General features: G+C 54.2%; 1 protein-coding gene across 8 annotated transcripts in view; it reads right to left on the bottom strand.

Annotated features, from left to right (window-relative positions):
• NDRG4 (NDRG family member 4) overlaps positions 1–12,711 on the bottom strand; it is an 87,015-nt gene that overhangs the window by 14,847 nt on the left and 59,457 nt on the right. For all 8 annotated transcript variants that reach the window (XM_038368275.2, XM_038368273.2, XM_038368274.2 and 5 more), the window contains 6 exons: positions 7,095–7,215; positions 6,410–6,472; positions 4,598–4,658; positions 3,385–3,471; positions 2,096–2,152; positions 1,064–1,167 (listed from right to left, as the gene is read on the bottom strand). In XM_038368275.2, the coding sequence (XP_038224203.1) occupies positions 1,064–1,167; positions 2,096–2,152; positions 3,385–3,471; positions 4,598–4,658; positions 6,410–6,472; positions 7,095–7,215 (493 nt within the window). The remainder of the gene's footprint in view (positions 1–1,063; positions 1,168–2,095; positions 2,153–3,384; positions 3,472–4,597; positions 4,659–6,409; positions 6,473–7,094; positions 7,216–12,711) is intronic.

Genomic DNA, 12,711 nt, shown 5'->3' with positions numbered 1-12,711 from the left:
AGCCAGCACACCACACCACTCCCCTGCCAGAATGTGACCTATCCATGTGCCCCATTGCTCCCCTTCCCAGAGTGGGGTTGGCCCATACCCCTGCCACCCCATCTGCCCAGAGCAGGGGTGGATCACATGCCCCACTTCGCCCCTGCTGGGAGCACGGCCAATCTGTGTGCCCCACTGTCCAAAGCACACGAGTGCAGTGACAGCCTCCCTGCAGGACCTGAGGCACCACATTCGCCATTTGTTCCCTTCAAAGCTGGATTTTCGATGACGCTTGACCCAGCTGCAATTTGATTCCCACCCCAACAGCCCCTAAGCAACGGCAGTGCCCAGCTCAGGACCTGCCTCTCACAGGCAAACAGCCCCACTCCGGCCATGGTCCCGTGGGTGGTGGCCAAGCTAGAAAGGCCAGACATGCTGGGGGCTATTTCCCATGCCTCTGGCTGCCGTTCACCAAAGGCCTGTGTCTGTGAGGGTGCTGGGTGCAAATCCTGATCTGGAGTCTGACTGGGGGCAACACGACACGTACCACCCCAGCTCTCAGGTTGTGGCCTCCTGCACCTCATCCCCAGGAGGCCAGGAAGCAGCAGGGCTCTATGGCTACCCGCATGGGGTCTCCTGCTCCTTGACCAATGAACTGCATCTGATGGTCTTGGGCTCTTGGTTGCACCAGGGGCATCCGCAGCTCCACTGCCTGTCATCTCCAAAAGTTGCCACCCGGGCAGATGGAGCAGAGATCTCCCTCCCATTCCCACCGGTGCTGTGCCACCCTGCTCAACCCATGCCCCAGCTAACAATGGCCATTAGCTACGATGCACAATAGGGTCACCCCATGAGGTACCCACCCTCTGCTGGGTCTGCATGTGAAAGGCCAACGGCGGCTGCACCAGACCCCCCAGCCAGCTGGAAGAGATTCCACTGCACCACAGAGGACCTGCATCTGGCCAAAGGTGCCAGCTCCCTTGTGCTCTTCATCCCATGACCCCGGAGATAACCCCTCCCGGATGGTACAGTCTGCCCCAGGTGGAGACGTGTGCCACTGTGGAGAGGTGAGGGGAGCAGTTACCTGTTGTACATGTTCCAGAACAGCTGCAAGTTGTATTGGTTCACCACACTCCCGATCTGCTGCCGATAGCTCTGAACTAGCTCCGTGTTGCTCACCAGCTCTTCCTGCGCAGGAGGGGCGAGAGAAACGAGAGATCAGCTGGCCCACGGCAGGGAGAAAGGGCTCGGCTTGTGTTGTATGGAGGAGGGACAGGCTAGCGGGACATGTGGACTGATCTGAGTGCAATGGAGGAAAAAGACCCAGTTTCCCCGAGGATCACCCTGCGGGGACTAAGTCTTAGCCACTCAGCCCGCAGAGCATTCACACCCTGCAGGGCTGTATTTGAGGGAGGGGAGTGCTAGTAATTATCTCCCGAGATTGGCCTCTGGCTGCCACCAGGAGACTGACTGAAGCTGCAGACCTGGGATCTGTAGTCTGAACATCGTACAGTGCCTGGGTCCAGGACAGGGGTTCAGCCTGCTATAAAGGTGACGCCACTTGAGACACTGGGAGTCAGATCTGGCTTCAGTTTTCCAAGAGTTGGGGCTGGCTCCCAGGGATTGGTTCTGACCCATCCCGGTAACTAGTTTGTGCTGAAGAGGCTGTAGTCTCAGAGAGGGGTGCTGGCCAGGGGAGCAGAGCATGCATTACCTATGGGCTGTGGGGCCCTCCAGCACTGCATCCTGGGAGAGACGCCCCACATTGTGCCCTACAAATCCAGTTGTCGATGGGCCCCTCCTATACATCCTGGGCACAGGCAGGCAAAGCACTCACAACTGCGCTCTCTTTGGGGGCCTGCATCTCAAGCCAGCTCTCCTTCCCCATGGCATAGCCCAGCTACAGACAGGACCAGAGAGGGAGGCATCTCTTGGGCTGTTCTTCCCCCTTAGGTCACAGCAGCATGGCCAGGAGACAGCAGAGCAGCCCGAGATGCTGATCCAGTCCAGCCGGTAGCTGGCTGACTCTCTGTCTGGATTGTACACTGGCTCTTTCTCCACCAGAGTCTGATCTGAGCAGGGCAGCTGTGAACATGTCCAGTGCTCTCCCCCTTACCTGGCTGAACAGGTGAGATAACACGGTGTCAGGCAAAGAGCTGGTCAGGCCAGAGAGCTGCGGACAGAGAACACCAGAAGTGTTACGCTGACTGACGCCAGGCACCACGCACTCCCACCCCTGCACCTTCGCCCTGGGATCCCTCCTCGCTATGTTAACTGGAGACAGGCAGGTGTCACTGGAGCCAGAGCCCAGAACCTGTTGAGCCAGCGGGGAAGAGCAATAGCTGCTCCGGCTCGGACCAATTAGAGCAGAAGAAAAGAAGAGGAGTCAGAGACCATCCCCTGTCTCTGGGGAGCCTGTTGTAGCCCAGGGCTGGGTCAGGGAAGAGCCAGATGATGTTATCTGCTATGAGGTGATCACCCACACCTGGAGCTTCTGCACCCTGGACTACCCAGGTCCATGTACCCCGAGGGCTGATCTTCTTGGGGATACTGACTTCTTTAACCCCTAGGGCAGTGGTCCCGAAACTTTTTGGTCTGTGCCCCCCCCACCTGGTCCATGCCCTCCCAGGAGCCATGGTCGGGGGCCACAGCCAGAAGCGGGGCCATAGTCAAGGCTAGGGGCTATGGTTGGGAATGGGGTCAGTGCTGCAGCTGGGGCATTGGCCAGGAGCAGGGCCGCAGTCAGGGCTGGGAGCCAGGGGCTGCATCCAGGAGCTGGCCTGCAATCGGGGCTGGGAGCCAGGGTCTGCAGCCAGAAGCGGGGCTGGGAGCTACGGCTGGGAGTGGGCCTGGGCCAGCTGGCGGCTGAGGCCAAGGCCGGACCTGCAGCTGGGGCTGGGGCTGGGGCCAGAGCGGGACTGGGTGGCGCTCCCTCCCTGCCCCCAGTCGGGGCTGGCTGGGCTCCGCCACACACTCCCACCAGGGGGGCACTGCCCTAGGGGAAGCTGGCACAGCCCCTGCACACTCCCAGGGCAGCTCCATGGGTAGATTTGCAGGCAGGATTTGGCCACAGGAGACTATTTTAAACTCAACAATCCATGTTATTCCTTCCCTGCTCCCTCCTCTCCTGAGCACAGGGGCCTCAGTCAAGGCCATGCCTGAGGAAGACACGGTGTGGTGAGACCAGGCAACACGGGCTGTGGTTAGTCTTCAAGCTGGGGAGCCAGACAGAACCACAGGGTCTGTCTGTGCCCAGCGGCCTCATTAACGAATTCCCTTTATATTCATTACAGTCGAGCCCCGGCTCTCCTGTGCCCCAGGAGACCCTGCCAGTGCCTACGCCCGCTCCAAGTGATTTCATCCCAATGCATCCCAGCTGGAGTCTGAGAGGTGGACGCTGCTCACCTTGGTGGCTGCCCAGTCAATCCAGCCTTTGCCATTGGGGTCGATGTTCATCAGGACGAGCCCTTCCACCAGATCTGGGAAGATCAGCTGCAGGCAAGCAGACACAGGGCTATTGCTCACGGCAGTGATGCAATGGGAGAAGCCTATGCTGGGGGGGCAGTTAGCAGATGTGTGGATTCACCATAGATGGAGATCCTTTACTGACAGTGACGCACTTCTCCAGGGGCAAGGGATGGGTAGGAGACCATTTCCTCGGATGGACCCTCCCACCACCTTCCAACACGAAACAGGCCAACCAGTGCCAACAAGGTAAAGGCTTTGCACACCACTGCTCTGCACCTCTGCCCACAGAGAATCTACAAAAAGGCTGCCAGGATCCCTCCCAGCCAGGCTTGGGAGCAGGGCATGGTACAGAGATGACTCTGGTGGATAACTGCCCCCTGCCATCAGACAAGGGGAGGGCATCCACGTTCACCCTGCTGCACCTCCCTGCATTCTTTACACCAAGGAACTGCAGGGATAGAAGGAACTGCCCTGAAATGGCAGAGGCCCTTCCTGTTGGTCTGAACCCAGAGGGCTGTCACAGGCAGCTCCAGGACACAGCCCCAGATGGTCCAAGCCTCTCGTCCATGTGATTCATAAGACCCTACAGGATACCCCCAGTCTATGGCTCCCGAACATCAAACGTGAACAGCACCATTTCCTAGCTCTCTCAACGCTCAGCCAAAATCACCAGCCGGATGAAGAGCAGCTGGCTAAAGCCAAGCTCTGGCTGGACAGATGTGGGATGCACTTTGAAGCACTTGTCTCCTCTCTCAGATCCCCGACTTCTCAGAGAATCTGGTACCTCAAGGCTATGGGCTGACATTGTTGGGGGCTCCTCAATGCTATTGGATACCCAAATAGCCACAGTGGCAAAATACACCTGCTTTGATTGGCCAGGAAGTTGTATTCCAGCCTATCAGCCATGGCCACAGTGATCCACACATCGATGACCTCCTTTCAAGCTTGATTACTGCAACTCCTTCCGTCCAGGAATGAGCCCCATGCCCTGAGAAAGCTCCCACTGGTGCAAACAGAGCAGCTTGACTTGCTGCCTGAGAGATCAGCTCTCCCTCTGCCCCGTGACCTCCCTTGGAAGTGGGTCACACCTGCCCTGCTCTATGGGATCCTGGGTCACTCTGCAGAACGCTCCCAGCCAGGGCTCACTTACAGCAAACTTGGCCAAGGCATAGGCTCCTGCTCCCACGCCGATTCCGATCACGTACTTGAACCTGAGAAACAGAGACAGAAGTGTCCCTGTGCAGCTCCCTATAGCCCTTGCTAGGTCAGTCTGCCTTTTTAAGGAGCCTCTACGCAGGACACAGGAAGCAGCAGAGGGAGAGGGAAACGGGGCCAAGGCAAGAGGAGGCATACCTGGGAGACCTTCCCACAGGGCCCTGGCTGGGTCTCCATATAAAATCATAGAATCTCAGGGTTGAGAGGGACCTGAGGAGGTCATCTAGTCCAACCCCCTGCTCAAAGCAGGACCAATCCCCAATGTTTGCCCTAGATCCCTAAATGGCCCCCTCAAGGATTGAACTCACAACCCTGGGTTTAGCAGGCCAATGCTCATCCTGGGCTCCTTTCCTGGCTCTCAAGCCCTGGTCAAACAGAGTTCCTTGTAGCTTATAGGAATTGGGTAGCAACCTTTTAAATAGGTTGGGAGCCCTCTGATAGTGCTCACCATGTTCTGTGTTTTAGAAGCTGCTAGAAACAGCTGTACACTACATTCCTCCTCTTCTGTGAGTAAACCTGCCCCCGTCTTCCCTCTCTCGCTTTAGTGGCAGCATCTGATAAATCAAGGCGAGACTGGTAGGGAATATGAGCATCCTGTGGTTGTCACCACAACATCTTCCTGAGCCACAAAATCCAGCCTGGGGGCTGGCACTGCACCTCGATGCTAGAAAGCTGCTACCCACGGAACCTGGCCAACTGCCGTGCTAACCCCCTCACACACGTGCCCCTGAGCGGCCAGTGAGACGGGAGTTCAGTCCCCTTGGTGTATTCCCTGATGAGTGGGGCCCTGAAGGAAGCCAGCTAGAGCCAGACGTCAGGGTGGCTTTGGTGAGGCGGGAACTGGAGACCTCCCAACTTAGATTCATAGATTCATAGATACTAAGGTCAGAAGGGACCATTCTGATCATCTAGTCCGACCTCCTGCACAGCGCAGGCCACAGAATCTCACCCACCCACTCCTATGAAAAACCTCACCCATGTCTGAGCTATTGAAGTCCTTAAATCATGGTTCAAAGACTTCAAGGAGCAGAGAAGCCTCCCTCAAGTCAACCATGCCCCATGCTACAGAGGAAGGCGAAAAACCTCCAGGGCCTCTCCAATCTGCCCTGGAGGAAAATTCCTTCCCATTACTTGTTCACCACAGGGCACTGATCAGCTGCTTACTACTGACCTGGGCTGGATTCAGACCCCTGGGCCAGAGGGGACAGGCCCTGGGGTGCATTTCTAGGCCCCTGAAATGGAGGAAGCAGCTTCCCTTATTCCGTGCCGCGAAGGTGACGGCACAAACCACGAGCAGGGGACAAAGAGCATGAGTCTCTTGTGACTCTGGTCTAATCAGTGACTTGGTGGCAAGCGGAGTCTGTAGTGCACCACGCGGCTCTCCCAGGATGTGGAGGGGATTGACCTGTCTCACTGGGGGTTGCCGAGCCATGGCTGAAGAGCTGACTGTTTCCAGCGCCAGCCAAGTGGACAAGGCAGGAGAGCAGGGAACAAGCTGTGAGGCCTGGAACCCCGTGTTACCTGGTGTTGGTAGGTCAGTCTCGGCACTAACAGTGTTGCATTGCAGGCATGGGTGCTTCGATCCCTGTTTTTCAGCCAGGCCCAACCCTGTATCACTTGTGCATCCCAAACACCACATCATGGTTTCTGCCTCCCTATGCCCCCTGCTTGCCCCTGGCATTTTTCTTGACATCCCACCTCCCCCTGCTGGCCCCACGGCACAAGGTCACAGGCCCCCAACACTTACCCGAAATGCTGCACCACGCTAGGGAGCATGGCAGCCAACTGGTCCATGGATGGAAACTGGTACCTGGGGGCATGAGGAAACACAGTGAGAAAAGGAGGTTTGGGGCAAGACACCAAAGTACCCATACAGGGGGAGCCCAGGCCTTGGGGCCAGGGCTGGGAGAGGCTCTGGGCACCTATGCACACGCATTCCCTCCAGGGAGGGACAGCTCTTCCCCTCCCACTCCCCACTGCCTGGCCTCTCCTCCCAGAGCAGGGCACAGCCCCTCCCTTCCCCCCTCCGGGACAGACACAACCATCCCCTTCCTATTTCCCCCCACAGAGTGTGGGCCATGCCCAGGGACCCCATTGGTGCCCCTTCCAGCCCCCCTCCCTATTGCTACGCTAGGAGCAGTGCTGATGTGCTCGGGAGGAGGAGGTCCCCATGATCCTGACCCTTCTATGGGGTGAGGAACCTGACTCCCCTTCAGAAACGGGATGCTCTGCTGGGCCCAGGATGAGGGAGGCCCCGTCCCAAGTTGCTCTACAGCGCCTCCTAGCAGCTGGTACAGGCCGGGCGTTCCCGGCATGAGAACCCACCTTATGAACCAGGGAAAGGAGCCAGGAAATCAGAGACCCTGATCATGAAGAGCTGGGCTCCTCCATGAGCAGCATCCCAGACAGGCTGGGAGGGCTTGGGCACCTACCCCTGTGGGAACTGCGACGCTCCGGCCTGCTGCCCTGGTGCATCCACGTGACACACCACAAAGTGCTTGGTGATCTCCTGCATGTCCTCGAAGTTGAAGAATGTGTTGAAGCACAGCTTGTCTGCACAAGGTCGGGGGAAGGAAGGGGGACAAAGGACCAAGGGAAAAAAGACCAGAGGCACAAGATCAGCAACCATTTAATTAGGCATGGAATGATTAGATTTTTAGTAGTAAATGCGGTTAAACCGTCAATTTCACCGTACACACGCAAACCAATGAAAATATTTCCGTCGATCCTGATAGAAATTTACAGACTGGCCAAATAAGAAGAATGCTGCCTGAGAACAGGATATTTACACTTGGTATATTTTGACGTGTTACGGTCATTAATTGCCTGACGAGGGTGACCAGACTGCAAATGTGAAAAAATCGGGACAGGGGTGGGGGGTAATAGGAACCTATATAAGGAAAAGACCCAAAAATCGGGACATCTGGTCACCCTATGTCTGCCACCCCCCCCACCATGGTCCAAACCCTCCGTAATTTCCTGCAACTGTGACAATGTAAATCATTAAAAATGTTTTTAAATGGTTAAGATTAAACATCGACACTATCCATCGCAATGGTAAAAACATACAAATGGAATTCTGCCAAGCTGACATTTAATCAAGATGAAGGCTAAAGAAAACAAATGCACGGAGAGACAAACGCTGAGAGACAAATCCTGGCCATCAGCTGCTGCTCTCAGTATCTAGCCTGGCTCTGGGGTGCAGAGCAGATGTGGTATCCCAGGTATCTGACTCCTGGATGGGCCTGACTCGCCTTTCACACCTGCCCCACACTCACACTGCTGACATCGAGAGTGTTATTCCTGATTCACCCTGGGGTAAACGAGATCAAAAGCAGGCCTGTCCTCTTCTCAACATCTCGTGTTTCTTGGCCACAAACACCAATCCTTTCTGATGGGCTTTCCCTGCTACACTTTACTCACCCATCGCTAGGGGAGACAGTGTGGTCTAGTGGTTAGCACACAGGTCTGAGAGTCAGGATTCCAGGTTTCTACTCAAGGCTCTGCCACTGACTTCTCATGTGTACTTGAGCAAGTCAGAAAGGCCAACATGTTCAAACTTGGGTGCCAAAAATCAGGCACCTACATCCATACTGAGGCACCTACAGCAATGGCCTGATTTTCAGAGCATCTGCAGAGCTGCATGGCACTGCGAATCAAACCACTCTTCGTGGGATCTGTCTAGTCGTTTGGATGTCTAACTACAGGCACGCACATTTCAAAACTGGGCCCGTGGCATGGGATTTTCCAAAGCATCTAAGTGACTTAGGCACACATGTCCCATCAAAATGCTATTGGGCTGCACTTGTGCTCCTAACCCCCCTGGGCTCTTTCAAAACTCTCATCCCCTAACTGTTGTATGCCTCACTTACCTGGCCTGGGAATGCCCAGCTCACTGGGGTGGTTAAGATGGTTACCATCCCCCCCCTCTGTGGCAGGCCAGCCTGCATGTTGTTCCCCTCCCCCCTCTGCAGCGCTTCCAAGGTGACCTTCCTGCAAGCAGCAGCTTGCCTTCAGCCTGCAATCGGGTGACATCCATTCTGCTCCCATCCGCACAGCCACAGCCAGCTTCTGGGAAAGAGCAGGGGCTGCTTTCATACCCAGGCAGGCCTTCGGTGAATGCCCCATCCGGAGGGGATGCCACCGGGAAGGTCCCAATGCCCCCATCACTTAGGAACTCTTCCCCCCAATTCACAGTGCCCCGGAGAGCCCAGCCTTGGGCTCCTTGTCACAGCTGAGCAAGGGGGACAGGAGAAGATGCCCTTCTCTTGGCAGGGCTCCCTTTGCATCCCATCAATGCTCCCCTCTCAACTCCATGGTGAGCGACACAAGGTCCCCCCTTTGCTTCCAACCCTCGCCTGTCTGAGGAGGAAGTCCGATTCAAACCAGAGCTTGCCATGCCCACAATGCTCAGCGAGGCCTTGCTGGGCCGCAGAACTGAACACAACCCACCAATGCCCCTGAAAACATTCACACCGGGATCCCAGGGGGAAAGAACAAACCTCCGGGCTCCTCCAAGCAGCTGGGGCAGAGTGGACAGGCAGCGAACACCACGGCATTCAGCTCTAGGCCAGCGGTTTGAACGTGACCCAGGCTGCCGTGAACCCAAGGCCAGCTCCAAGGGCACGGCTGTGTATACTGGGATTGCCATCGCAGCAGCAGTCTCAGCAGCCTGGCCAAGAACCAAATGGGTCATGGAGATGCTCCCTCGTTCTCCCCAGAGGGTCCCACATTCCTTGCTGTGGATCAGGAGAGGACTCCGCTCCCCAGCCCAGCGCCTGTTGCCGGCACTGAATTCACAGCTGACCAACCATCCAGCTCCCCTCGGGCAGCCCAGCAGCATCCGATGTTGCTGGGCTGGTTCGCATTTGCTGGCTGCCTGCGCCCCACTGTCCTTTCGCCCTGCCCATCTGCTGTGCTGGTACGGGCGACATGGGCAGGGGATTGCTTTCTGAGGGCTCCTGTACGCTTCGGTGCCAGGCTGCTCACAAGAATGGAGTGGGCAGGGAGGAGAAGGAAAAGACAGTGTGGTGCACGCATGGGCCCCACAAGCCAAGGCTGGGCTCTCTGAGGCACTGTGAGTGAGGGGGAAGAGTTCCTAAGTGATGGGGGCTTTGGGACCTTCCCGGTGGCATCCCCTCTGGATGGGGCATTCACCAAAAGCCTGCCTGGGTATGAAAGCAGCCCCTGATCTTTCCCAGAAGCAGGGCTGATCTCGACCGGGCCCCTTTGTCTGCCCTTGAATTCCCCACTGCTTATGCCTGGGGAGGCGCAAACGTTTTTAAGCACTAGCAGGCTGATTCAGCACAGCCTTGTTCCTCGTGTCTCAGGTCACATCAAACAATGTTTGCTGGCTCTGCGCTGTTATACTGGGCAAAAAAATAAGCCAGGTGTATCAGACCTCCCCACACCGCTGCTCTCACCCCACCCCTCTATCTGAGGCTTCAGTACAGTCCCTAAATCAGCCTCGCGGCTGATCATACTGCTCCTGTTTGCTTTTCCACTGCTGCAGCCTCCATTAGCTTGGAATCCACAGCCTGCTTGGAAGAAGGTCTCCTCCCTGTCGCAGTCCGCAGGCTGGAGGCAGGCATTGCTTTCTGCAAGCTTTGGGACTGTATTAGTATTGGAGAAGTACTATTGATTTACACCCATATAACTGGTAGCAGAATCAGAACCATTTCAGTCGAACTGGCACATCCCGTCACGGAAGGCAGCATTCACCACACTCCAGCCACCAGCAAGTCCAGAGATAGAAGGGGACATGGAGGAGTTTAATATCAATATTCACTAGCTTCCAATTAACTGCAGCATGAAATTCCCTTTGTCAAAGCAGGGCTTTCTCAGCAGAATTTTTATTTAGGATGAACAACAGATTTATTATAAGGTAAGGGAAACGCCATGTGATTACTCAACAGCTGCATACTGTGGTTTAAATGACCATTTCTACACCATTCTTAGTTGAAGATATTTTGAAGAAGCCAGATGGTGATTTTTAAATATACCAGGGTCTCACATAATCCAATAGGAATGTGCTCAGAGACTTTGGATTTTATAATCCTACATAAAATATCATCTGCCATTTTGGGATTTGGGCTCCTCTGTACTCGGCCTGTCGCAATCACTATGTGCTATTTTATTTTTAACAGCAACTCTGGAGGGTCTCCACTGTCTAGGAGGTGATAATTCTATCCCGGGTTAATTCTGAAATAGAGCTGGGCAAGATTTTTCAACCAAAACTTTTTTCTGCAAAAAAAATGCAGATTCGGTGGCACAGAAATGTTTCACAAATTCATGTTGGATTTGCTGAATGGGGTTTTTTTTCACTGAAACCAAAGTGTGGAAACACCAAAAAGGTTAGTTTCAACTTTTTTTTTTAAAAACAAAATGTTTTGATTTTTCAGTCCAAGATTCCCTTTAATTAAAAAAAGCAGTCAAAAATGTTTGAAAAGGGTCAATACTGAAATGAGCAAAACATTTTGTTTGGACAAAATCAAAACTCTCTGATCCCGAACAAAAGGCTTTCAATTTTCTGATTCGGCAAGCATTTCAAAAAAGTTTGTTTTCGGTTCAACCCACAACAAAATCCCCCCCCCTCGTTTTTCGAAAGTGCCAGAGAACTGAAAATCTATTAATCACCCAACCCTACTTTGAAATCCTCAGGGCTCCCTACAAAGCTAGGATTATTGACGAGTCATTATTATACTCAGCCAGGCTGACCCTCCCCAGAATGGATGCAACCCGTTGCTGTTGCTACTTTGTTTCACAACGGAACTGGATGGGAGGGGCTTGGATTCTCCCAGAAGGTAAAAACCAGCAGCTGTTGTAGGGGCAAGAGCTGTGGCAGGCTGTAGGGACTGCAGCGAAGCTAAGGGACAGGCATGAGGGGCTAATCCTGCAGCCTCTGACCTCACTGGCAAAGCTCCCATGGACGTCAGTGTGACAGGAGAAAATCAGTCTGAGCTGAGCTGGCATCCCTGTCGCCAGCTTGGAAGTAGTTACAGGAGCCATCCTGCGTGCTGGGATGACGTTAGTCCATCAGAGTAGAGAGATTTGTATATTCACAGTTTGAGAAAACACTGTATGGTGCTTATGCAAATCTGTGTAATCTGACTGGAAGCTGCCAATCACACTACAACCATTCACATAGTCAGTGGATACTGTTTGGTAGCCCTACAGTCATGATGCTGACCCCATTGTAGTCAATGGAACCTGGATTTCACACACACTCCTGTATGGGGAATTGCGTTGATACAATTCTGCATCAGGAACTGCGTACTGGAGACAATTCCATCTTGGTGTAATCAAAAATAATCTATTCACCAGGAGAAGGCAATGGGATAGGAAGGACAGGTTGGTGGGTAGGGGACTGGATTGGGACTCAAAAGATCAGGTCTCAGCCAGACTCTTTGGCTACGTCTATGCTGCAAACCTTCCCGTGGGAGCAAGTCTCACAACCCAGATCACCTAACTCAGGTCCTGAGACTCACACTATGGAGATAAAAATAGCAGTGTAGACGTTCCTGCACGGGCGCTGAACAAAAGAGGTGGGTCTCAGAGCCCATGCTCCGGCCCCAGTGGGAATGTCTATGCTGCTATTTTTAGCCCTGCAGCGTGAGTGCGAGTCAGTTGATCTGGGCTCAGATTCACTGCCATGGGTTATTTTTGCAGTGTAAACGTTCCCTTTGTGTCACCTTAAGCAAATCACTTAATCATCATAGCTTGCTCTGATATGGCACTTTTCATCTATAGATCTCAAAGCATTTTACAAAGGAGGAGGTCAGTCTCATTATGCCCATTTCACAGATAGGGAAAGTGAGGCACACACAGGGGAAAGCGGCTTGCCTAAAGTCACCCAGCAGGCCAGTGGCAGAGTTGGGAACACAACCCAGGTCTCCCAACTCCCATTCCAGTGCTTTAGCCCCTAGGCAATATCACTGTCCCTGCTCTGCAAACTGCGGATAAAAGCCCTTCCCTACCTCACAGGAGTGTCATAAGGATAAAATCCATTCAGGATTGAAAGGTGCTCAGCTATTACAGGGCTGAGGGCCA

Source organism: Dermochelys coriacea, chromosome 12 (genome assembly GCF_009764565.3).
Source record: "Dermochelys coriacea isolate rDerCor1 chromosome 12, rDerCor1.pri.v4, whole genome shotgun sequence".
Classification (NCBI taxonomy): domain Eukaryota; kingdom Metazoa; phylum Chordata; order Testudines; family Dermochelyidae; genus Dermochelys; species Dermochelys coriacea.
The sequence above is the reverse complement of the archived record's forward strand: the minus strand, read 5'-3'. Positions and strand labels throughout refer to the sequence as shown.